The following is a 24925-nucleotide window of genomic DNA, read 5'->3' on the forward strand; positions in this document are numbered from 1 at the left end:
CAGTATTCTCACTGGACTGGCAGGAGCCGAGGTGAATGCTTCGCTGGCCATGTCGGGTAACCGCAGCTTTCCCAGATTGGCCCTGCTAAGGCAAGGGTGCCCTGCTAACAGACCTGGCGATCATATTGTGTCAACCTTGAAAAGAGGTAGTACAATATTGGGGCCACGAAATCCGAATTTAACACATATACTGGTCGCAAAAGAATGTGCGACTCGTCATGCTAATCGTCCATCAGGGAAACGGCTCCATACTCCAATCCTTGTGCGAGGTACGCGAGGTTCAGAAGAAAGAACTTCATTTCCGTGTTACATACGGTAGAGAGTAATTACAGCATATAAGATGCAGTCAGCTGACACAAACCCATTCCATATTGTCTGGAATAATGTGCCCTGTTGCCATTTTACATATCACACGGATCCCCCTTTTCTTATCGTCTTGTTTTTTTAATCAACCCCACTGCGAGTACTTGACCATGGAATCCCAGCTACCCAGCACGATTTCCCATCAGCAGACGGTGGCATTGGCAGTTACGGCTTCAATGACTTTCTTAGCCAGTGTCTTTGTGCTGCTTCGTTTCCTCGGTTGAAAACAGAGCACAGTGCTCACCCTTCTTCCCGCATGGATAAACGCCCTCGATTCTGCCATATCCTACTACACCAGCGAGGATGCAGACTTCTCACCTATCTAGTCCGCATCCAACGCGCTGATCATAATTCTCGATCGCGTCCTGCGTGATATCTCAGTAGGACTCAACCTCCCCACCCACCTGAGACGCAAGCTCTGCTGCCGCGGTTTGAAGCCCTTATGACGTTCTGCAAAACCACCATGCTGGGTCGCGTCGAGTGCAAACTACGCTTTCTTGGGACTACGACCTGACCTCTATAATCGCCACTGCAGGGACTAGATCTATCCGGCTGGCTGATGCGCATGGTATAGAGTAAGTAGCTGTGCTGTTCGGTTGGAAGAAAAACCGCGTCGCCCAATAGCTGCTACCATGTCTGCCTGGCGAAGATAATCACTACTGCAGTGCAAGTCCTAATGCTGATTGGTGCTTTCCAGGCATACACTGGAGAGCATTGTTATTGATCTTCACCGTTCCGACCTGACGGCGAGGTATTGTTGTCTGTGGTGGTTATCGGGTGGCTAAACTTGCGTCGGCGTTTGCCTCTACTAACTGCCCCTTAACCTACCCAAGTGGATCACTATACATGCTGCATCCGTTGGGGTGGGGGAGATGCAGTCATTCACCAGTAGAGAACAGAGACACGGGTCCACCAACACGAAAATCCGAGCGATAAACCCGGTACTCCACCCAGTCAGAATCGCGCGATAAACACGAGGCGAGGAACGGCTCGTTGTATAATGGTGAGAAGACAGACTGGATTGTAAGCCCGAACCCTGTCTACTTGCACTACTGATGCAGCCCCAATCACCGCCTGTTGGAACAACCAGTCAGGTCCTCCTCCTCGCGTGTGGAGTGCTGATGGAGCCACTTCCACACATCTGCTTACATGGTGCCGAGGTAGCTTGGAATATTGCCACTCTCGCACCAGCAACAACACCCCGGTCCACGTGGAGTGCCCAACTCCTCACCAGATTGCCCTTTCTTGCCTTGACTAGACCCCGGGAAACACGGGGTCGTGAACCCTCGTCATTGTGCGGTCATTGTCGGGGGAGGGGCACAGGAGTGACTGAGGGATCAGCTGGATCACATCCGCTTACCTAGGTACTTCGGAGGAGGGAAATTGGGTTACTCTGCCTGGTGGGGCAGACCAGTCAGCCATTGCATGAAATGGAGAGACAGGTCTTTTTAAACAGCCCGGTGCAGCTCTTGGATAAACTGGCCCCATCCCCCAAACCATACTACCCTCCTTCCACCCTTCTTGTCCAGTCATACCTGGGTCAGCAGGCAGATTCTATAACGTCTTGTTGCACGAGGGATAGCTAGCACCTCTCCGACGATGGTTGAAAAGCCCTCGATTGAATTGGTCGACGCCTCATTCCCGCAAGATAAGTCTCTTTGTGAGAGAGGAGGGAGAGCAAACATTCGTTCCTTGTTGCCGATGATTACTGATCTTTTTCCGAATCCACCTCCACTCGGCCCACCATAACAAAACGAACTGCGGGTGACCATCAAATCATCCCGACCCCCTGCAGATCCAAATGCTAGGTTTGGGTCCTAAGATTACGACATAAAAGCCTCCCTCCAAATACCGAAATTCTTAATATGTGATCAGGTCCGAACCGAGGTTGAATCAAGAAAACTCCTGGGTGATTGTCCAGCTCGCTCCTTGATATCTTGCATATCTAAAGTCGGGGTGGCGCTCATTCAAAGGGACAGCCTCTAACTTACTAATGACTTCGGTATTCAGTGCTAGGAGAATTCTAGAGACTTGGGGTTCTGTGGACTCGAACCCTTGGGATCCTTGTTTCTATCTGCCAGACGGACCTTCATGTTTCAGTGATTACATCCTCCATTATGAACCTCCTAGCACAAAAAGTCCTCCGCAATACAACCGTTACGCAGAATGAGCTTGATTTAGTCGCCGACTTCATACGAGCAGGGCCTCATGGGGACTATAAAGCAGTCAAAAAGATGCATAACCCTCCCGCTCAGCCAAAATTTGAGGATGCCATTATGAAAGGCCCATCGTGGGATAATACCGACTACGAGGTGCTCTCGGCCGCTCTGCATCATGAAATTTGTGGCCCTAGGTGTGCAAGCTGTCGATTAGGGACTGGACGCCTTACGTACTGATACGATCTTAGGGGCGAAGAAAGCGAGAAAGCCGGACTCGATGACAATTCAGGGAAATGATGAGATAAATTTTGTTGTTCATATTATGCAAAGCACTCCTTCTATTGAATATACAAGCCTTGAAGTCGGTAATGAGGCAAGACAAACTCTTGTGTCGTCACTGCCTTGACGAGGTGGGAATACCAGTCTCCTTTGTCTCGAGCTCAGCACGTAAACAAAGTCAACAATATCATTCCCATCAACAGCCTAAAGTACATTTCGAAAATAGCAATTGTCGTCATTGCTGGACAGTTCTGCAGTACAAAGATTTACCAACTTCGGGATATAGCTTAGCCACTCTTGGAAACTCACTACGCCCGGATCTTATTTTCAAGAACAACATCATTGAAATTCAGTACGCGATTGGCTTTAATCCTCACCCGCTATATATGCTAAGAAGCCCTCATAGCTCCCAATGCAGCTGGGATGAAGTTTCTGGAAGAAATGGGGTGACGGGTGTGAAAGGAACAATTGGTCATTGCTCCAGAATTGCTCTGTATCCCGCATGAATTGGCCACAACAAACCATGGAGCTCCAAAACAACCTCCCTTCATAGGGAATCTGTAGTTTCACGCGTTCTTGCTCTGTTGCTACCTGTAGTAGCCTTCTCAGGGACCGTTCCTAGCTGTGAAGTCCCCGGGAAAATGTGCCTCAGGGAATCTTCAATGACCTGTCTACATGAGATATCCCGACCCTGTGTCCTGCATGTTTCCCACAGCCTGACAAGGCTCCGCTCCGTGAGATCGGCACCAAAATTGGTGTGGATGTAGGTAACGACCCTCACAGGCTGCTGGTATTGCCAGTGTTGCCAAATGCAGAAGCCAGGAATGCGTAAACAAATATAAAGAGATAAAATTAGGAATACCTTAGGTCTTTCGATTTTTAATCCCATGGTTTTGCTAGTATAGGCCAGGTCTTTGGCCAACCATGCTAATTTTACTGGCAGGGGTTCTTGGTAAGGACTACCATTACCATCTCCGGCGCCTCCAAGTAAAAAGGGAACAACTTAGGTTTTGATTAGATAGCAGTGGAGAATTTCACGGTAGTGACACAAGTTAAGATAGGCAAAATAAGAATAAGGCGACACTATTTGCCCAGTGTGAATGGTGGAAGTCAGCCCAACTGGCAGAGAGAAGCAGGATTGATGGGCTCACCGCAGTCCACATAGAGGATCAGTTCCGCAACAGGTACCATCATGCTTACGGGTTATGTCGGGGGAGCAACCTTTGGAATATGTGAAAAACCTTTCTAAATAGTATCATGACCTATGTGGGACACAATGATAGCGGAAGAGCCACTATGCAATGTCACATTTTATTATAATGATACTTTAGAGAATTAGTAGCGGGACATGAGATAGAGCCTCGGTCCATAAATGATTAGTCGGATGCATGTTTACCGCGGAGGGCAGTATGAATGAATAAAATTCCGTTGAGGAACTGATTAAATGGGTAAACCTCCGCAGCGCGTTTAAGATAGAAATTCAGTTAGTAAATAATTTGTAGTACGACGGATCACCGTAAACTACGTGCAAATTAATGGGTACCATATGAAACCTGTTTCTGCTAACAACACACGGCCAGAAAGTAGAAGTATAACCGAGTCGGACAAGACGATGTCTCCTGCACCAGAGCCGGCCAAGAGCTTCCTGCCACTTGGTTATTAAAGCCGTTGTCCATGCGAGACCGTAACTCGACCCGAAGACGTGGAGAACATGATTCATGCTGAGGATGACCGACTTTAATAATGTTATTGCTGAGAGTACTGCGCGTGAGCGAATATTGTCCGTGGCTGCGTAGTTGCTGCTGTGGACAAAGAGGCGCCCACCTGAATTTATGTACAGGACTATAGTTTTACAACTAACATCCTCCTGGGCTGAGGGATTATCTTTTATTCAGAGGCTTCAGGATATGATTAGGTCGCCGTGGACGCTGAGCCAATTAGCCTCGGCACTACTTTCTGGATTGCTTCTTGCACGAAACTGGTTGGCACTATTGCAGTGTTACAATGCGTTCAGAGAGGCCAAATTGTGCTTGATAGAACAGTAGAAAATGTTCTTCCAGAGCTCTCCAACCCTGGAGTCATTTCAAACGGGACAAGCTCAGGCTCGGTGAATAGCTTCTAGACTATATCCCCGGTGACAAAGAATATTATCCTCTGGCATCTGCTTTGCCAAATTAGTGGCCTCGCCGATTGATATTTCTAGCCCCACACTGGCGCATGGCGTGCCGCGAAAGGGGGAACCTCCACTCAAGGGCCTTCTGGAGATGTGACGACTTCCAGTACCCTTACGTATCGAGCCTGGTGAGAGGTGGGGGTACGGAGGGGGTATCGCTGTTAGTGTTTGACCACAACTTCCGCAACTTTTGAAATCCCGTCTCTATCTGGCGCTACAAAGCCACAAAACTAGGTGTGACTGACACTGACTGCTGCTTCTGTATAGTGAGCGGGCGAGATGGTGACTACATTCGGCAGCATATTTTTGTGCCTCTAGGATTGAAGTCACCAAAATTTCAATTGAACAAATACCCAGAAAGGGAGAAACATCAGATGAAGATGACTGCGAGGACGATGCAAGGAGAGCTGGTCGAGTCTGCGAAGCCATGGCCAGACAACGCTCCACAGGAGTGTGCTGGCGGCGGCTTGCACTGCTCTGTTCTGGACTATGTTAGGATTATCGATGATCTGATTGAAAGCCTACCCAACCCTCTAGAGCGCGAGGCCATTGACAGAAAACCACTCGTGCCACAGTTTGCCCCAGGCTCTCTTCCGCTCAAAGGGTCATTAAAAGTATCCCTCAAGGTGTCTCAGCAATATTATACACAAGTTTCTGACCACTCAGGAGATCTTTCCTCATAAGGTCCAATCCTTCCAACGCTCCTTTCAAACCATCCCTACCCACAACAAGGGGATGTACTTGGATCTTGCCATCGGCAAGAAGCCCCGCGGAATAATCCCAAAATCCCCGAGCAAAGTCTTTATCCTCTGGCTTGGCGGCAAACGGGTAAGGCCCGAAGTTGAACGCCTCACCGATTGCGCTGTATGCAAGGGTAAATTTGGAGGAAACATTATCCCGGTTCACCTTCACATCCAGAAGACTCGAATACTCACCAGCCTCTGTAGATATAGCCTTATTGCAGAACTGGGCGCTGAATTCCAGTGATATAGTGTCAAAGACAAGCTTAAGCTTGTTTTCGGTAAGTTTGCGAATCCTCTCTGCAACCTCAGGTTCCGCAAGATTAGCGGCGCACCAGTGCAGAGTGGCCCAGGATCGAGTCCGCAAGACTAGTAGCAGGATGTTCACCATAAGCAGAAGCGCGACCGCTGAGCCCTGTTGCACACTGGCCATATCGAGGTGGCCGAACGGTCTCGGCAGGGGATAGCCTGATAGGCAAACAGTCGCTGTACCTACATCACGTGCCATCAGATCGCCCACCAGCCACCACGGGACGCCAGACGCCATACGAGCTAAACACCCAGAGTGATTGCGGCGCATATTCCATACTAATCAGTATGCGATATGTGGGAAATTTGGTCGTATTAGGGAGATGTCATTAGTTGGCATTCTGCAGGTCAGGGTCGACAGTCTGGGGAGTGGAGGAGTATTTATATCCCGTTAGGTGTTATCTGGACCCTCGTATAGATGCTTGCAGCAGGATGTGGGATAGATAAACCCGGTGGGTAGTAATATGGGCGATTTAGCCCGTCTGACTCTATCTTGATGGCTGGGCACCGGGCAAGTGACAGGCAAGAAACTGAGGGCCTATTACCCAGCACGCGGGGGCGATGGTCCAGAACAAAACAACTTACCTAAATTATCGAGAGACGCTGTCGCTCCTGCTACGCTACAGTACACTCAGGTTACCGTACTCTGAACTTTGTCTTTACAATGTGTCGACCGGCGTTGTCCAGGGTTAGTGTTACCCGCAGCGGCGATCTACTCATCTTACTCTATCACGGGCTGAGCATCAATTGCTTTATCATCTATATGAAATTGACGATATTCATGCTACACCATTCCTAAGAAGCATATTCCACCATGAAAGAGAGGACAGGCTCCGCAAAAATCCCTTGTATTCTGCGAATGACGCATTAATCCGCTGGTGCGTTGGAGCGAACACCAACAGGGAACTATGGCTTCAGGCGCCTTCTTGTCTTTGGCTGTCGCAGGGATCGGCTGGGTGTGACCAGAGCCAAGAGCCCTTGTATCTCGCTAGACAGTGCCGTGTACTCCGCGGCCTGAAGCTCCATGCAGCGCATTGGATTCAACGTGCGGGTTGGCCGAAAACCTCATGAGACGATCGTCCACCGTGCTGGATGCTAGGCTGCGCACATCTCCGCCTGCCTCCTGCAAGGCTTTCATTTGAAGATCAATACACGGTTAAGCTGCCAGCAGGCCGTTGTGAAGCCTAGGCCAGCGAAATTATGTGCGTAAGACCAGCTTCAAGTGGTGGGACCGTCTACAGGACACATATCGTCGGAAAGTTAAATCTCAACATATCAAAGTGCATAGGGCTTTAAATCTCCCGCAGCCACCCAATATTCTATTAGCTTCTATCAAGACAGTACCTATGACCGTTTCCGATTTGGCAGTGTACGAATGTAAAAGGGCTTTATGTAGAGCTGAAAGTGAAGCTGGGCTATCATCGCGGTCAGGAACGTCACCCACTCACTGCAGTCTGGCCGCTGGCCTATAAAAGAAGGAGGTACTGCTAGTACTGCAGTAAAATGTCGGCCGCAGCCCAGCAGCACATGAAATTGCCCTAGCACGAACATATTCCAACAATATCGACATTATCTTTATACAGGAACCATACATGTACATTAGCCAGGCCCGGAATATCACGAAAAGACCTCAGGGCAATCCTCCCCCTTGACCTTATTCAGTCCAGTACATGCGAAAACATAGTACGAATCCAAAAACATAGAAAAAAATCTCAAGGCGAGAAGCCTGTTTTCCCTTCGAATACCATACCGAGTTCTTCGCCTATGAGGTCGACTTCTTTCTCAACAGCGGGTAATACTGCAGCCCTGCAATCGCATCCTAGAGCTTGGAGAACATACCCTCTTTCTGGGGCCGGACATCCAGTTCATGCGTCCAAGTACTGCGTGGCTGGGTATGCAAAAACCAATACATATGAGCAAGGTCGGTTGGCTGCAAAAGATGTGCTTCAATGTCCTCCAATTTCTCAACTGCATTCTCTCGTTGCCACTGTCGCTTTTTGACCCCGCCAATCAGCTTCCCATCAACCGGGCTGTCGATGATAACGTGTGATGCGTGAATACCCCGATCTTGATACTCGCGAGCGACAACTTGCGCCAAGGAGCGTAACCCAAATTTCCCCGGTGAGAAACTGCTCAACCCAGGCGACCCGCGTAGAGAGCCTGTGGCACCAGTGTAGATGATAGTTCCTCGTCCTCTGTCCAGCATATCCGGCAAGACGCATTTGGTGGACCAGAACGCACCAAATAAATTTATTTTCGTGAAGCCTTCAAACTCCTCCGTCGTCGTATCTAGGACTTTTCTGCCATTAACTCGACGAGCACCCGCATTATAGACGAGGACTTGCACGGGTCCTAGTTCAGCGCGAATTGCTCTGAAACTCGAGAGGACAGATTCCTCGATGCGCAGGTCAGTGATGTAGTACCGCGATGTACCCACGCCAAAGTCAGCATCGATACCAGCAGCTATCGTCCGGAGGCTGTCTTCGGTACGAGCAAGCAGTGCGGCGACGAAGCCTTTTGAGGTGAAATGCCGGGCAACGGCTGCGCCAATCCCAGGCCCACAGCCTACCACAGCGATAACAGGCTTGTTTTCGAGATTGTATGACATGTTGAAGGGCGAGTGGGAGCAACGATAGCCATCGGTGTAGCTACACTCTTAAATATGCGATTTCCGTGAGTTCACTATTTCAAAGGTCAATAAGTGTATCTTGTTGCTTCGAGAAACTTGATTATATAACAAGTTGCGCGCGAAAATAACCCTTTCTGAGTGCTCAGCGGCCATAGATTAGTAATCTGATGCGCTCGGTAATCTACAAAACATGATTATTCTCTCAATCGAACACCGAGGCTCTCGGACGACGTAAGCCTTCAACCAACTTCCTCTGTTTCTCAAATTGGCAATGGATACTTTTGCAATATTCCACTGCGAAATGGTATTTTGCCAACCGAGGCTTACCGTCCTTGTTTTCGGGTGCTTGTCTCTGCGCTTGAGACACGCCAATTCCCGCTGCGGGGTTATCTGCTCTGTGATGTGTTGTTGAGTGCTCAGCGCCTCGGCGTCATCACTAATCAAGCATCATTGAGAGGGTTACCAGCCTGTCAGCTTTATTTAATCGCATGGCAGAGTATCGCACAAGACGGACATCCTAGAACCTCTCCGATTTCGTTATTGTCTTACGCGAAGTATAAAGTCGTTCGACAATGACTGTCAAATCCACCTATCCCGCTATTGATATTCCAGAGCTCGATCTCTGGGCGTTCTTTTTTGAGCGAAAAGACCGAGCTTATCCAGACACTAAGGGTAAGGCCTCTTTTGATCAATATCGGATACAGCGTTTATGGATGTCGGTAATAACTGTCAACAGTACTGTGGCAAGATGCCGACACCGGGAGAACGTACACATATGGGCAGACTAAAGATGCGGCTATTGCTTTTGGACGGGGCCTCCAGACACACTTCGGCTGGAAATCTGGGGACATCATGGCTTTATTCACTGCCAACTCTATCGACACTCCGGTTGTTACATTTGGCACTCTATGGGCTGCGGGAATTGTGTCTCCAGCCAGCCCAAGATACACTGCAGAAGAACTTGCTTCCCAATTGAAAGACTGCAATGCCGCAGCGATGATTACGCAATTCCCGATGCTTGAAGTAGCTCTCCAAGCAGCACAGGTGGCCGGCATTCCACGGGAACGCATCATCCTCATCGGCGATGTCCGGGATCCGGGGACTCGACTCAGGCATTTCACGGACATATGCGGCGTCTCGAAGTCAGGAGTACAGGAGAGACCTCTTATAAACCCGAAGAAAGACCCGGCATATCTCATGTACTCTTCAGGTACGACGGGGTACCCGAAAGGCGCATTGCTCTCGCACCACAACATTGTGTCGAATGTGCTTCAAACCCATGCAGTGGAGGGCCACCAACTTACGCATAACGGTGGAGACGATGGAAGAGGGGATATGGTCCTGATCTTTCTACCACTTTTTCATATCTACGGTAAGGAGGTTTATTCCCAAAACCCTGTACCTATAGAAAAGCTAACGCGTATGTAACAGGACTGGCATGCGGTGTACATTCTCCACTGTACAGTGGGTTTCAGGTCGTACTCATGACTATATTCGACGTTCAGAAATTCTGCGCTCACGTGCAAAACTTCCGAATCACATATGCACATATTGTGCCGCCAGTCGCCCTTGCCTTGGGCAAGCTTGATATCATAAGAAAATATGATCTGTCAAGTCTCCGGATGCTGAACTCTAGTGCAGCACCTTTGTCTGCTGAAATGATTAAACGGACTTTCTCGCAGATCAAAGTTGGTTTAAAGCAGAGTTATGGCCTTACTGAGGCTAGCCCAGCCTCTCATGTACAGCCATGGGAAGACTGGGACAGGGCGGCAGGCTCGGTAGGGAAACTGCTACCTAACATGGAGGCAAAGTATATGACAATCCCGGAAAACGACACTATATCTGTTGAAGTTCCCAGTGGTGAAGTTGGAGAACTATATATTCGTGGCCCCAATATTTTTATGGGATATCATGCGCATCATCAACCCACACTCTCGCCAGATGGATGGTTTAAAACCGGGGATGTTGGCTTCCAGGACATCAATGGAAATCTCTACATCACCGATCGGGTAAAGGAACTCATAAAATATAAAGGTTTCCAGGTAGCACCGGCAGAGTTGGAAGGTATTCTACTTCAGCATGATGCGATCAGTGATGTCGCGGTCATCGGCGTGAATAGTCCAGCGGAGGGAACAGAGTTGCCACGGGCATATGTCGTCCGCAGCTCGAGGAGCAGGTCGCGAAACACAGGCCAACAAGTGGAGGCGGAGAAGCTCAGTATCAGTAAGTGGTTTGATGGCAAGGTGGCACCGCATAAGCGTCTCCGTGGTGGCATTCGCTTTGTGGATGAAATCCCCAAAAACCCAACCGGAAAGATCCTTCGGCGACAGCTCAGAGAGCTAGCAGAGAAGGAAGAGACTCAAACACCTTCGAAGCTGTAGGAGGCCCTCTTGCTTGTTTTTGTATTGCAACGCATCCCAACATTCATACTCGTTTCTCCCCTCACGTTCAGATCCAATTCTCTGTTCAATTTCAAAGAAATATGACACCTCCTACATCACCAATTAAGAAAGTCCCGTTCTTAGTTTTTGAGAACTACATCATGAGATTACACACGCGATCAACTCTAATTATCACAAGCTAGATCTACCGAGTATTCCTCATGGCTTCTAAGTAGCGGAGAGAAGCAGGATTGATGGGCGCACCGCAGTCCACATAGAGGATTAGTCCCACAACAGGTACAGTACTATCATGCTTACTGGTCGCTTCGGAGGAGCAGCCTTTCGAATATGTGAATAGCTTTCTGATTTCTTTTTCAAAATAGTATCAGAACCAGCGTGGAAAAATATAATCTATAGAATAGCGAATATTTAGAGGCTTCTATTTCGAAGATCTCGGTAGTAATTCCGAGATATAATCTCGGTCCATAAATGATTAGTAGGATGCGTGGCCACCATCTAAGGTAATGTGAACGGAGCCTCGGAGGTAAGAACAAATATTGGAGTTACAACTGGTATTCCTATATATTTCCGCACATCTTCAAGAGCAATTCCATAAATTTCTAAATTGACATGGTCACACAATGTTCAGTAATCTAGTTTGCAAACCTCGACAGCGAGTTTTACGATAGAGTTTCGATTAACAAATGACTAGTAGGAAGGCCGATCACTTAAGCTACGTGAAGAGTGCCAGCTACCATATGTCATCTGTGTCTATATTGGTGTCCTTCAGTGGTCTTGCGGGTTAGTTCTGTACATGTCTATGTATGGAGTACATACTCACCGTACGATAGGTAGTTTTGTAGTTGAGGTATATATATACTAAGAGCTGTAGCAGATATATCTCTAAAGAAATTTCCTGACTTGGTCACAGTCTACTGCGTGGCTCCTCTTTCATCATACATTGTGAAAGACCTGAGAGAACTCCCGTCGCTTCTTTTACAATACGTTCCATAAGCTGAGCGCAGGTCGGAATGTCATGTATCAACCCCATCACCTGCCCAGCATACCAGACCTGTTCTCTCAGTCAGCTCAGCTAGTTCCGAAACTTGGGGTGTCGGGGGGTAATATTCGTACTCCATGTTGAATATCTCCGTGCAAAAGAACTTCTCTCCCACGAACTCCACTAACAATAGGAGCAACCTCGATAAAGTCTGCATTGGCGCCTGTAGACTCGATCTCGATCGCTTTTTCCGTCATTTGATTAGAGTACATCCGACTCGTGTTTTTCCACCGTCTCAGGATGAGACTAGTTTGATGCTCGTCGGCTTTGACGATCGCGAGCTTCACTTTCATGTGGATTGGAGCTTCAATTGTGCACATAAACCGAGTGCCCATATTGATTCCTGCAGCTCCCAGGCTCAGAGCTGCCATCAACCCATGCCCATCCGCAAAGCCGCCCGAGGCGATAAAAGGAGTGTCACCGAGTTCTTGTCGGGCGCGACTGTTCAGGATTAACGAGGAAATGTCAGACTCGCCGACATGGCCAGCGCACTCGAACCCATCGATTGAAAGGATATCGGCCCCCAGTTTGACAGCGGCTTTAGCGTGTCTGATCGTTGTTGCCTTGTGAATTATAATTACGCCTGCAGCTTTCAGCTCCCGTATGACAGGGCCCGGGTTGTTTCCTGCAGTCTCGACAATTTTGACCCCTTCGTCGACAATTGCCTGCACGAATGCAGGGTAGTCGGGAGGATTAAGAGCGGGGAGAAGGGTAATGTTGACACCAAAGGGGTTCTTCGTTAGAGACCTAGTCTTTCTGATCTCTTGACGGAGGTGCTCGGGATCCGGTTGTGTCAGGGCATTTATAATCCCCAGTCCTCCGGCATCACTCACCGCAGCAGCGAGTTCAGCGTAGGCGACCCATTGAAGCCCACCTTGCACGATGGGCACCCGGATCCCCAAAGCCCTAGTCAAAGCTGTGTCGAACTCCATTCTGGGGACAAGAAGTAAATAGGGCGGCAAAGCCAATGGCAGCTGTTGCTTGGAGGAAGAGTGAATCAAAGAATGTTAATACACATGGGAAAATTTAGAATTCCTTGTGTATTAAGATAATATCCTCCCCTGAAAGGAAAATGAACCAAGTCCGAGGTGAACAAGGTTCCTCGGCTCGCGTCTATCACTAATCAAACTATCATCGGCTGCAGCCTCGGATTATGGGGTCTGATGGACGAGAACCGATGGCTGGGGTGGGAGGCCCTGTGGGGTAGCACCCGGCAGGCTAGACCCTGTGCTTCTGACCAAGCTGATCGCAGGGTTGCGATCGTACTGACTACTCAGAGGGAGGACCGCCAACTAGCATCAACATCACGTTCAAGTTAGGTCAGCAAGGGAAAATAATCGTAATTACAGATATTCACGGACTTTAACTTTCCCATTTCGTTACAGCCCAACCTGACGCCGTAAACTGGAAGATGAATGGTAGTAGAAGTCTCGGACGGAGATAGGAATAAATTGCTTGAGAGAAGTTCGTGGAGAAGACCGGTTTTTATTGGTTCCAAGCAGGCATCGTTGAGTCACATGATTCCTTGACTACCTAGTACCTGCCGTCTTACAGAAGACACAGGGCAGCTGATTCAATGCTATCCGCTTCACTGAGCGTGACTGCCATTTCCAGAGATCACTAGAAGGGCCGCCGCGGTTCTTCATTATGTCCATTGCTCTCCTTCGATTAAGACCTTTTCGCCGGGTTGCAATGGCATTTTTAAGGTACTCAACCCGAGAAGTTTGCCAACCAGCACTCACCTTTGAAGGTGAGCACAACGATATCTTTTAAGGAACCAACTTTCCCTAGAGGAAGACTTTATCGCTCCACATATAACCACAGTATTATTAATCTAGTAATCATGTTGGCAAAAGGTAATTAGAAATATCATAAACTTCGTCAATTAGTGCCCTGACCTGCGTAGTCATGGCGAAACACCCGAGCCTTGAATCTTCAACGTGTTCTTATACTCCCCGAATTCCAACAGCCTCGCAGCCGGACAACTCCCCTCGCGATTCGATCGCTCCCGCAACAATCCCAGAATCACTCCTCGAAAGTTCTCGCCTAGATCCTCCCACACAAAATCCGGATTCAGAGCGCTGACGAAAACACGCATTGCAGATGCCGACACATTCATAATACGACAGACATCTTCAGCGGAGAGGCTCTTCTGCATCGCCGTGATGAAACTAGACCGCACCAGGGACTTGAATGGTGCAAAGTCGTCTTCGGGTTTGGTTTTTGTTTCAGGTAGGGTTGCTGGCCCTGAATCAACCAAGGCAGTGGGGGGCTCGTCCGCCATCTTCGCTTCTCCCGTAAGCATCTCGTGCACGAAATCCTCGTCAAGAGGCTCGATGCTCTCGCCGAATTCACCATTCTTCCCAACCTGCCACGGCACACGTGACATCTCAGCATCGGCCAAGATTTTCTTCTGGAAAAGCAAAAGCTTCGCGGACTTTGTATTGTCCTCATCAATCTCCTGGTAAAAGTCTGTCGCCAGGAGCTCGTCGTAGACTTTTTTATTTTGCACTTTGAGCATTCCAGGCTTGACGCGCCAGAGAGAAGCCAGGGCGGCGTGTTTATCGATGATCTCCTGACAGAGACTCTTCACCCTGGTCCAGTCGTCGCCTTTGAATGCCTCGGCGACCTGTGTCTTCAGTTCGCCAAAGGCAGCCGAGCGCGCGGTGTACGTGCTCGCGACGACAAGGTCGTCCATGAAGCGTCGCTCGCCGCCCGCGGCGAGGTGTTCGAGATATTGTCGCATTCTGGAGTATCCCGAACTCTGTTTCTCTAGTTTGCGTGGAAGCTGCTCGAGCAGACGAGCGGCGACGGCTGCGACGTCGAAGCCTGCGTCGCCATCCTTTGCTGTAAGCATTCGCATGAGAACGGTAATGATGGAACGAGAATGGAAAAGCTGTATGTTTCGCAGCTTGCAGAATTTAGTCATCTCCGAAATCTTGTTTGCTCTCACCGAGGCAAGATCCTCGTTTGCCGTTACCACGTGGATGATGGCTTTGTCAAGAAGCCTCTCGAGGTTCTCGTAGAACTGCTTGCGCGGCCAGCCCGTGTATGGATACAGCGCGACGACGGTCTCGTACCAGATCCAGTCGGCGTCGGTCTTGGGGAGGTCGTTTTGCGAGTTTTGACCGAAGAGCTGCCAGACCATGCTGAGGGGGCGGACTCCCGAACCGGCGATTGTCAACAGATTGCCGAAAAGGCCGCGCATCAATCGCGTCACGGTATCAGTAGCCTCCTTGGATTCCACGGGTGTCGTGTTCCTCATCGCCGCAAGCTTCGACATGGCGGACATTAGCAGTGCGCTCATGAGCTTCCCGGTTTCGAGACTGTTGGGTTGAAGATCATATTCTCGAGACGCGACTGCTTGGCTGAGCGTTGATCTCATAATAATCCGCAGCGCGGCAATGTGCGCGTCGTTGCATTTCTCCATCCAGCGCACGGTATACGGACTCTCGAGGTTGACGAACTCGTCCCAGCAGACCCAGGCTAGCATTGACCCGGTCCCCGATTCCTGGCTCAGGTAGGGTAGTGCGAGGATGGGGTGCGAGGGTCCAGACTGGCTGACGAGAGGACCATCGTGGTGGCCTTGGGACTGCTCGATGATGATCCCTGCGTCGAAGCCTTCAAGGTGGAGGACTCTGGGGTCGAGGGTGCAGCATAGGCTGGCATTGGGGGTGCGCTTGTTGTTCAAATCCGCCAAAAGCCGGGAATAGGGCGTTGTCTGAACGTTCAGCAGCATGACGCCCATATCTGCGGCGTAGGTTTCTAGGTATCCGGCGAGAGTCTCGAATGTCATGGACTTGACGGCCTCGACGTTGCCCTGGATCTGGGCTTGGCGGACAAGGCGCTTGAGATCGTGTGTTCGCTTCGAAGTCGTCTGGGCAGAGATCATATTGGCCAGGCTGGAAATCAGCGGCTCCAGCGCCACCTGCATCTCCTTGGTGGTCTTTCGCAGCTGTCCGAGCATATTGTTCTTTGTCTTGACTGCTTCCGGGTCTGCCCTGTTGTACTCCTTTAGAAACTTGGTATAGCTGATTCTCAATGGAGCGACCGCGTCGCTGATTTTCGCCGAGAGTGCAGACACAAGGGTCTTGGAAAGTGCTTGCAAGTCTTTCTGGTTCATAAGAACTTGAAGCTGAGGGACTGCGGCGGAGATGTCGTCCTCAAGGCCATGGAGCTGGTCGACCGAGAGGTCTGCAAACAGTCTCTCAAGGTCTTGGAATCGGACTCGCTGGCCGGAAGAGGGTAGGAGGATCCAATCCGTTTCGCCGAGCGTGGCTGTTCGCTCGATCCTCGGGTCCAGGATGGATTCTACACCAACCGACTCGAGTATGGAGGTCACATCTGCGCCGAATTCCAGTCTACTCGTGTTAAGATATGCCCTATTCGCAATACCCCGATAAAAGTAGTATTTCTCGCCGACTTGAACTACAACCAACGACTGCGGCCCTGCGAGCGCCGTCACCGCATTGATGTTCGCCGCATTTAACAATGACAGGACCTCTTCGGGATTCGTTGGTGTATCCTCTGGGCTCAATTGCACGATGAAGAGGGCGTTGATCCTGTAGGCGGTTGCCAGATTCCGGGCATTGTCGGTCATGCGCTCGTCGACGATCACCACAGCACTCTCTAGTTGGTTGTAGTACTCCCGGAGAGCGAGTTCGTCGGCAAATGGGACATTGCAAGGGACCGTACCTGTCGCCAGCAGGATTGGGCCTTCGAGCTGGGCGCCGAATATGCAAGGCAGAACAACACCGGATGGATCGGGTTTTGTGGTGGTAAGCTCTTCGTCTGGGCGTTGAAATTCAATCCCAGTTCCGAACCGGACCATTTGTGTGGTGTCTAGTTTGAGGAATGATGGGAGATTGGTTGAGCCAGCAGTGGCGATTACTGCATGTTCTCTGGTGACATTGTACAAACTTTCTGAGCTGGCGGCTGTGCTCTGAACCACATCCGCCATATCAGCCCCAAGCAGTTGCCCGCTCTGACCCAGGCGCGGAGGCGCAGAGAGGGTAAAGTCTGCGCGCTCAATCGCTTCCTTGAACGAATCGCTGTTTAATGTGCTGCCGGAGCACATTTTTTCCACATCTGTGGTTGCCGTTGGAAGTATTGAACAGATCAAGGAGTCTCCGTCTTTCTGAATCACCATCGGGCAACAGATGGTGGCGGCTCCGATGGTGGCCGCGTCGAGGGGAACGGGGATGATATAAAGGGCTTTATCCACATGGTCGGCAACAAGCAAGGCAGGATGCGTTCCAAGAAACTCCGTGATCCGGGTGTAGTTGTACCCAGATATGAAGACGCAGATTTTCTCCTCGGTGAGCGTTTGCTGGTCGAGCTTCACGTGGGCCAGGAAGTCGGGTCCATTGGTGATGTCGCCACTATGACTGATTCCTCTAAAGGTGTTTTCCGCAGCGAAACAGCAGGTGTTGCATTCTGCGTCTGCAAAGCAGAAATCGTAGTAAGTGGGTGTTCTTTCCGAGACGGCGAAGATTGTGATTTGGCCGGATACGATTGGGATCGTGAACGTGGGAGCCGGTGCTTGCATGATCTGAAAGTCCTGGAATACCCCTGCTAAGATTAGTGTGATGCTTCTGTAAAGAGGGAAAAAATAAACATACCAAGATGCGACTGGAAGCCAGCCATTCGCCTCAGAAGGGTCTCGCCCATCTCTCCCAGGTCGACGGCATTGAAGAAGTAGTCTTCTGGGTATGAAGAGATGTCGATTTCATTAATACCGTTTGCTGCCCGAACGAGAAGAAGTCGCTCGGGGCTGAATGGGTGCGCAGAGCCAACTGGAAGATCCTGGAGGATCTCTCGAATCCGAGACTTGGTTGTCGCAAGCGGGTCGAAGAAGGTTTTTCGAACCTGCTCCATGATGATGGCCAAGAGGAATGATGGATAAAGGAGGGGGATGTGATGGAGAAGTGATGATCGACCGGACTATTTATGCTGCTTATTTCCCCGCGTGAGTCACTCCAGGCGGCTCAAACAACTGGACTTTAGTGGTGCAACCTTGGACGCAGCTGGCCGTAGAGTCGAGTGGCCGGGTCCCATCTGGGGTAGCTGCCCAATAAATACCCTGTCGCTTAAATTACTCTCCTTGGGTTTTACGCTAATATTCTAGCGAGGAAGATGGTTAGATTTGAATGAGACTACCGATGCATTAGGACGCCGCTCTACAGATGACTCAGTGCGTGCCTCAAATAGGCTTCAACACAAAGTCCAGTCGTGAGGCTCCTGAGCAAGTGATCAAGGGACTAACCCGATTGGGTCCCCGACACGAACCTAAAGTACCATACAACCAACAAAAGATATCTAAACCAACTCACCTTAAGCAAAACGCACCTACGCCTTCTGAATGCATGACTACGTGTAGATCTACACCATCCGACTAAATGACATACATAGTTCATCTTATTGACCCTGAGAAGATCTTCCTTCTAGTGTAATACTCGCTGTCATGGGGAGGAACCGAACAGCCTAATAGTCCACCTGTAGAGCAAAGACCTGCGCATTTCGGCTTTGGGTTACTTCTATTGTAGCTGGATGCTCCAAAAGGGCTGAAATTTTTTTTTTTGTATCTAGATGTACTAGGGGGCTATACTATCTATTATCATTGCAGGCTATGCAGAGGGCAACCGTGCGTACATCATTTTCTAGCGTAGGCTGGGCAAGATACTGTGCAACAATAGCGAATATTTAGTAAGGCGCTGGACTTACAAGTCGAAGTGGTGATAAGGACCAGCTCTGAGCGCGCACGCCCTCTAAGTACCGTCAGGCGTGTCCAACTAGGGCCATGCTACGTTGGATTGTGAATCCGGAACCGGCCGACCCTCAACCACAGCCTTATGCTCTCCGAGTCTCAGAAACAGATATTAATCTAGTGGCGTATAGGTCTAGATATGTGCGGAGCTGCGCGTAGGGCGTCACACGTGCCAATAATGGCCGACGTCAATCCTCCAACACTAGTCCAGGACTTGGGAACCCGCCCTACATGACTAGGAAGAATGGAACGCGGGGTTTAGTTAGAGCCATACGGGTATCAGGAGCCGCTTTGTGTGAGAAGACGTACTCGACACTTCTCTCTGAGGATGCATAGCCGATGAACATAAGCTTCATTGACCTTGCAGCAAGTCGACAGGGCAATGGCATTTCGGATGTGAATACCTATAACGTTAATGAAATCGCCCTAGCAAGGGGCTTGATCTCAATTGCCAATGTAGTCGCATGGCGAAATATGCCTCAAGGACGTTATAATAGTTGCGCTGGTCAAGGAGAAAGGGTTACCACAATCAAAAGTATCAGGCGCAGTTTATTACCGCATGCATGACAGCACTACGACTGGACTCCCTAAAGCTTTGCTGTATTGTTGCAAGACCAAGAGACAGAACTGTCAAGTCACTATGTCGCTTAGTGCCGCTTGGACATCAATGGGAAGATCCTATGTAAGGTCGACAATTATCGCAACAAACAACCTTTGGCAGAGGGCCTATCCGAGACGATGGCGCTGCCCAGGCCATTGTGTCAAACTACTTTGAGACTAAGCGCGGATGTGTGTCGGAAGGATTGATGTCGGAAACAATCTTTGGCATGCCTTTGGTGGTCCTTTGTTAGGCCTTGAGTGTAGCTTTGTTGACTCTTTGGCCGACGGTTAGGGCTTCTCCACCAGCCTTTGTCCTGCCTCATTGTACTGTTTAGGCTTCCTCTTTTCGGTCTTTGAGCCCTTTCACTAAGTCAGACACACAGAGAAAGACCCTGCACTGACTCTGAAACATGACAAAAGCTCAACTTCGCTGGTAAAAATAACCCAAAGGGGAAAGGTTTGAAAGGTTGATACAGAGCCTCAGTGCTTCTCCTGGTGTGCTGCGTAGCTGATGCTCCCATATCACCACTTGACGAAGGTCAATGTACTGAAATCGAAGCATTCTAAAAAAAGCAACACGTTGAAGTTATTCGAATGCTATGTAACTACTATCGAGAAAACTCAAGATATAATGGCTCATCTATCCCATCGTTTGCCCTCGATTTCGAAATCATACCCATCATCACAAACCAGCCAATCTACTCAAAACCAATACACGCAGAGACAGCGTCTCCCGACAACAAAATGTCCAAGAGAAGAATGTCCGGGGCAGTGCCCCCCAAGGACCGGCCCACACCCCAAGAGCTCCGAACAATGCAGTTCGGCGACATGCCCCCCACGGGACAGCCCAGACAGATCGAAGAGCCCGTACAGACCGCAGAAGAACCGCCCTCCATGTCAGTCATCGACAGGGCTTCCATCAGGCCAGTGGTCCGTCTCCCACCGCCATCGCCGACCAAGAATGCGACGACACAGCGCCAAGCACCGCAGCCCATCCCGGTCCTCGACCAGCGGACTCCCATGAGGCGAACCACCACTCAACAACCCTCAACCGGCCCACACCCGCTTCCCAAGCGTGGATCATGGTCAGTCGTGCCAGTTATTCCACTTCGTCGCCACGAGCCCAGAACCAGTCCGGTTGCCCCAAGCCCAACCGCGCGGCTAGGGGGTCAGACACAGGCTACAGTAGCGGCGTCTCAGCGCCCGATACAACCCCCGACTGCCCCGCGCGCTATGAAAACCTCGACACAAGCGCAGAGACCCGTGCCTGCATCTGCATCCGCACGAACACCCACGCATACCCCATCGGCCTCGCACCGTGGGACAAACATACCCACTGCGCCTCGGGCGATACGGGAACGGGGTTCTCCATACGCACAATCGCGCCGTGGAACACACCGAACCCAGCAGCCCGCTTATACATCGGCTGGACCGGTTGTTGCAGAACGGCAGGAGCAGATGTCCGCCTATGGTCCGCAGCCAGGCCAGAGCCGGGGACAGTCAAGGTCCTATGAGATGCCTCCACCCCCGGTCCCCTTCCCCTCGGCTGCTGGGCAATACTACTTCCACAGAAATCCATCACAGCCGCTGGACTTGGTTCCCGAGGAGGTGATTGCTGGATTTGCATCGGCCCCGTCATCCAAAGTCCCCGTGCTATCTACGGTTCGCGGGGCCCGTGTTGAGAAAAGTCGCGCCCCCAGCAAGGCCTCGACTTCCAGCTCCAGCTCTGGCATCAGCAGCACCAAGTCGAAGAAGAGCGAGGGTTCGATTGGACGGGCTCCCAGGCGCGTGTCACCCGAACAACGCGTGGCCCAGCTTGCCAGGAGTCTCAACAACAGCAACCTCAATGCCGCGGCGTCGGAGTTCCAGCCCGCCGCGCAAGCGGTCCATGTTGCGCACAAGACTAACGTGAGGGTGAAGCAAGCGAGGACACAAATGGAGCGGCAAGCCCTCGAGGAACTGGTTCTCACTTCGGCGCAGAGGGACCTCGCATTCTCCGGCCTGCCCGATACAGCGAATGCGGCACGGAGGGATGGCTGGACTCGCCCCACGGAGCGTCAGCAAGACCTCTTCCGCAGGATCATCGACCAGTCGCACGGCCTCCCTCTTCTCCGGCTGAACGGATACCGTGGCACCGACGTCGCCGACACCTTCCTCCGAGATCCCACGGACCCGCAGTCGCTGCCTCGCATCGTCGCCATGGACTGTGAGATGGTTGGTGTGGAGGGCCACCCTGGAGGCCAGTACACGGTGCGTATCTGCCTGGTCGATGTCCTGACGGGCGAAGTCCTCATGGACCACGTCATTCTCCCGCCGGCGGGGGTGCGCATCACCGACTGGAGGACCCAGTACAGCGGCATGACGCAAGCGGTCATAGATCTGTACAGGCGCGAGGGCCGGACCGTGCAGGGCCACCAGGGCGCGATTGACTTTATGCGGCAGATCCTGGATAACAGGGCGCACTTTGTCGGGCACGCGCTGCACAACGACTTCAACGCCCTGGGTATCACCCACGGGAACGTCATCGACACCGCGCTCATCACACAGCAGGCTGTCACCGACCAGATGGCCCAGGCGAAAGAGCGGGGAAGGTGCGGGAGCATGTGGAGTCTGTCGAAGCTGTGCAAGAGGTTTCTGAATAGGGAGATCCAAGTCGGCCACCATAGCTGCTTGGAGGACACGTACGCGGCGAGGGAGTTGCTTCTGTATTTCGCGCTGAATGGATCGGCTCTTCAGGCTGTCACGACCTGGGCGCGAGAGCAGGTCAACGGTATGACTTTTACCGTTTTCTACGACCCTCCTAAGGAGACGGTCGACGAGGATAAGGACGGGGAGGACCAGCAGGGGGGGAACAACCAGAAATAGTTTGCTTTGATACTGTATTTGGCTTGATGCTTTCTATATAGCTTTTTGTGTTTTTTCTAGTTGTCTGACATTTTGCTCTAGTTATTGGCTCATAGAATTTTTCTCTTAATGATATAGTTCCATTTGAATAACCGATCAATGGCGATGAAAGCAAGGGTTAGCAATTCATTGTGGGCAACAAGGTGTAGAAACTTTCGTATTATCACGAGGTGGTTCCCGAGGCACGAATGGCTCCCACGTCTATATTCATTTCCGAGAGCCTCGCATCGAGCCATCGGTTGGGATTCCACGACTCAGCGTCGCGGAAGACCTCCGGTTTTCGGTGCATATAGAAGGCGCTCGCTTGAGATTTTTAGTGAAGCTCCTCAACAACCGTATGTTTCCAAAGTTAGGATCACCTGCAGAGGCGATGGCGGCTCACCACTACGCAGATACGGCCGGGCAAGAGGGAAGCCCTGGTTGATCCGTGGTCCTGACAAAGAGGGACTACGGCGTCGAAGTCCGACGGGAGATGCAGCCGGATATCTGAGCTATATTACAACAGTCGCTAGACTAGTGCCATGGCACCTTTTTAGTCCACTGGAAAAGTCTGATACCAGATAAGTCGTCAATCATTTAAGATCTGTCGCCCATCGGGTAGTTGGGCTTGGTTAGGCCTTTGACGCGAAGGTCAAGGTGTGTGTCTGCGGTAGAGAAACCCTTGTTGGCAAGGAGTGCGAGATCTCGGCCTTGCAGGGCTCGACGCGCTGGATAGTCTCTGGCGGCCGCATGACCAGGGGATAGGGCGAAGCAGACGTGATTGTCAAGAGAGGCTTTGGGAAACCAGAGTCTTAGTGTTTGCACACTCTGAAAGCTTGAACACGGTTTTGGCTGACCATGTAAACAGGATATCTGGGCCATCTGCCAAGAGAAGTAGCAACTATCCGAATACTGGGTTTCTTTTAGTGAAGACATGGTCCTGCGTTGCTACTAGAAGCGGCAAGTATATGCCCTTAAATACACACAGATACTATCAGAGAAGGCGCGGATGGCCGCTTATTATTACCATAGGAACGACAACGTACACCTGACGTGCTTAGCCTTAATAATGCTGTCAAGTGTAACGTATCTTGTTCTGGTTAGCCCTGGCCAGGTTCAAGTTCTGAGAATGGGCACATCTATACATAACTGCCTCGTTGAAGCCTCCGGGATAGGGCGGGATACCTGACCGGTGTCTCTGCTCCAACCCACCTAATAATACTGGCGCATGATCGAGAAGGCTCAACCAATAAACGGGCCATCTGCAGTTGGGCCTCTGATTTCGAGAAGTGAATCTCGGATTTGACGCCCCACTGGGAAGAGAGTCGTGGATGAAGAAAAGTAAAGTCTAAATGGTACCGTGGATACTCCAAGTGACAAGCACACAACCACCATCTGGACGCCGTCGAGGCCGATCTGGACCCACGTCTCTACCCGAACTCAGCAATAAATAACGTCCAAATGCCTCCAGATTTCAGGATGGGGACCATAACTGTTTTGCTCATCCGCAGCACTCGCCCAATAAACCTGTTCCTCTGAATTTCCCAGAGATCACAATAGCAATGCCGTTCAGACATTTCCTGAGACATGCACTTGACACACCCACGCAGCAAAGCTGGGGCCCTCTAATCACTCCCTCTAACCAACCCACCCCGCTGTTCACCAGACTCCTAGATGCAATATTCACCTACTTCACCATCGTCCCTCCCGTCGACCCCACGGGCTTCGATCCGGTCAAATATGCCTCGGTCTTCACGGCCCTGTTCTACTCCGACAACAACAATCTCAGCCGCGGCTACTACATCTTCGCCACTGAAAACCATATGCCCGCACCGGAGCAATTCATGTATCAGGCCATGGCCATATTCTATCGCACCCACCACATCCAACATACAATGAACGGCGCCACCCCGATACTGACAAGGGAAGGATTCCACCTCATGATGCTCAGAGATACATTGGCGGATCCCGGCATACAGCATCAACGATTCAATGCGTTTCTGGCGGCCCATGGGCGCGACTTGGTGGATCCCATGACCGGTGGGCACTTTCCGCCCGTGCCCATTCCTCGGGATTCACTGCCCAGGGAGAGAGATTCCCAGACATGGTCCAGCGAGGCGGAGATGACGCGGGACTTTAATGCGGAGTTGGGTGTTTACCTGGAAGACCTAAAAAGGATGGCGGGATGGAGGCATATTGTGACTATGGATAGTATGTCGCCTGGGGTGTGGACTAGTGGGTACCTATGATAGCATGGTGGTATTTTGTTTACTGCAACATGGGTATGATGCACCATGGATTTGAATTGAACGTTCTCAAGATGGATGGAAAACTAAGTGGCATGTATGGAATGAAAAGCGTCATGAGGTCAATGCGCTTTGCTATTTTGGTTAATTTACTCAACTTGTGTAACAAATAGTCTGACCTGAAATACAAGTCTTGGAGAGTATCCATATGCTTTGAAATCTTGCACAGCAGATACAATTTGATATAACAAATGCAACCACTTTTGCAGTCGACAACCTCGGGCGTCGAGTTGCTTTGCATTGGAACCAAATCTGCCCCGGTTGTGGTGCCACTGAC

The 24925-nt window shown here is 50.7% G+C and overlaps 7 protein-coding genes across 7 annotated transcripts; 3 read left to right on the forward strand and 4 right to left on the reverse strand.

Annotated features, from left to right (window-relative positions):
* Window positions 1-5595: 5595 nt before the first annotated feature.
* Window positions 5596-6147, reverse strand: BJX68DRAFT_266270 (uncharacterized protein; the record flags this gene model as incomplete). Its single annotated transcript, XM_071045459.1, has 1 exon — window positions 5596-6147. The coding sequence occupies one exon, from the start codon at window positions 6145-6147 to the stop codon at window positions 5596-5598; it is 552 nt and encodes a 183-aa protein (XP_070899799.1).
* Window positions 6148-7571: 1424 nt separating this feature from the next.
* On the reverse strand, window positions 7572-8658 carry BJX68DRAFT_236222 (uncharacterized protein). The gene has a single exon (XM_071039971.1). The coding sequence runs from the start codon at window positions 8629-8631 to the stop codon at window positions 7843-7845; it is 789 nt and encodes a 262-aa protein (XP_070899800.1). The 5' UTR covers window positions 8632-8658; the 3' UTR covers window positions 7572-7842.
* Window positions 8659-8876: 218 nt separating this feature from the next.
* Window positions 8877-11074, forward strand: BJX68DRAFT_275340 (acyl--CoA ligase). The gene is made up of 3 exons (XM_071047831.1): window positions 8877-9324; window positions 9389-10024; window positions 10084-11074. Exons 1-3 carry the CDS (start codon window positions 9225-9227, stop codon window positions 11031-11033), a joined length of 1686 nt encoding a protein of 561 aa, XP_070899801.1. The 5' UTR covers window positions 8877-9224; the 3' UTR covers window positions 11034-11074.
* An 884-nt stretch (window positions 11075-11958) lies between these two features.
* BJX68DRAFT_275343 (NAD(P)H-dependent flavin oxidoreductase) lies at window positions 11959-13529 on the reverse strand (the record flags this gene model as incomplete). The annotated part of the gene is made up of 2 exons (XM_071047832.1): window positions 12168-13529; window positions 11959-12105 (listed from the first exon to the last, which is right to left on the reverse strand). The coding sequence occupies exons 1-2, from the start codon at window positions 13023-13025 to the stop codon at window positions 11959-11961; spliced, it is 1005 nt and encodes a 334-aa protein (XP_070899802.1). The 5' UTR covers window positions 13026-13529.
* An 18-nt stretch (window positions 13530-13547) lies between these two features.
* Window positions 13548-18214, reverse strand: BJX68DRAFT_72011 (uncharacterized protein). The gene is made up of 2 exons (XM_071049648.1): window positions 17715-18214; window positions 13548-17664 (listed from the first exon to the last, which is right to left on the reverse strand). Exons 1-2 carry the CDS (start codon window positions 17968-17970, stop codon window positions 14000-14002), a joined length of 3921 nt encoding a protein of 1306 aa, XP_070899803.1. The 5' UTR covers window positions 17971-18214; the 3' UTR covers window positions 13548-13999.
* A 1989-nt stretch (window positions 18215-20203) lies between these two features.
* On the forward strand, window positions 20204-22324 carry BJX68DRAFT_266275 (uncharacterized protein; the record flags this gene model as incomplete). The annotated part of the gene is made up of 1 exon (XM_071045460.1): window positions 20204-22324. The coding sequence occupies one exon, from the start codon at window positions 20204-20206 to the stop codon at window positions 22322-22324; it is 2121 nt and encodes a 706-aa protein (XP_070899804.1).
* A 1580-nt stretch (window positions 22325-23904) lies between these two features.
* BJX68DRAFT_254927 (uncharacterized protein) lies at window positions 23905-24591 on the forward strand (the record flags this gene model as incomplete). The annotated part of the gene is made up of 1 exon (XM_071042953.1): window positions 23905-24591. One exon carries the CDS (start codon window positions 23905-23907, stop codon window positions 24589-24591), a length of 687 nt encoding a protein of 228 aa, XP_070899805.1.
* Window positions 24592-24925: the final 334 nt, after the last annotated feature.

Source organism: Aspergillus pseudodeflectus (assembly GCF_044049435.1).
Source record: "Aspergillus pseudodeflectus strain CBS 756.74 chromosome Unknown BJX68scaffold_18, whole genome shotgun sequence".
Classification (NCBI taxonomy): Eukaryota; Fungi; Ascomycota; class Eurotiomycetes; order Eurotiales; family Aspergillaceae; genus Aspergillus; species Aspergillus pseudodeflectus.

What these genes read in the sequence shown, in the direction of transcription:
- BJX68DRAFT_236222 (XM_071039971.1), bottom strand. Translation starts at nt 8,631, where the DNA reads ATGTCATACAATCTCGAAAACAAGCCTGTTATCGCTGTGGTAGGCTGT.
- BJX68DRAFT_72011 (XM_071049648.1), bottom strand. Translation starts at nt 17,970, where the DNA reads ATGGAGCAGGTTCGAAAAACCTTCTTCGACCCGCTTGCGACAACCAAG. An exon ending in TGGCTTCCAGTCGCATCTTG is followed by an intron (nt 17,665 to 17,714) that starts GTATGTTTATTT and finishes TAATCTTAGCAG; the next exon opens with GGGTATTCCAGGACTTTCAG.
- BJX68DRAFT_275340 (XM_071047831.1), top strand. Translation starts at nt 9,225, where the DNA reads ATGACTGTCAAATCCACCTATCCCGCTATTGATATTCCAGAGCTCGAT. An exon ending in AGCTTATCCAGACACTAAGG is followed by an intron (nt 9,325 to 9,388) that starts GTAAGGCCTCTT and finishes AACTGTCAACAG; the next exon opens with TACTGTGGCAAGATGCCGAC. An exon ending in ACCACTTTTTCATATCTACG is followed by an intron (nt 10,025 to 10,083) that starts GTAAGGAGGTTT and finishes CGTATGTAACAG; the next exon opens with GACTGGCATGCGGTGTACAT.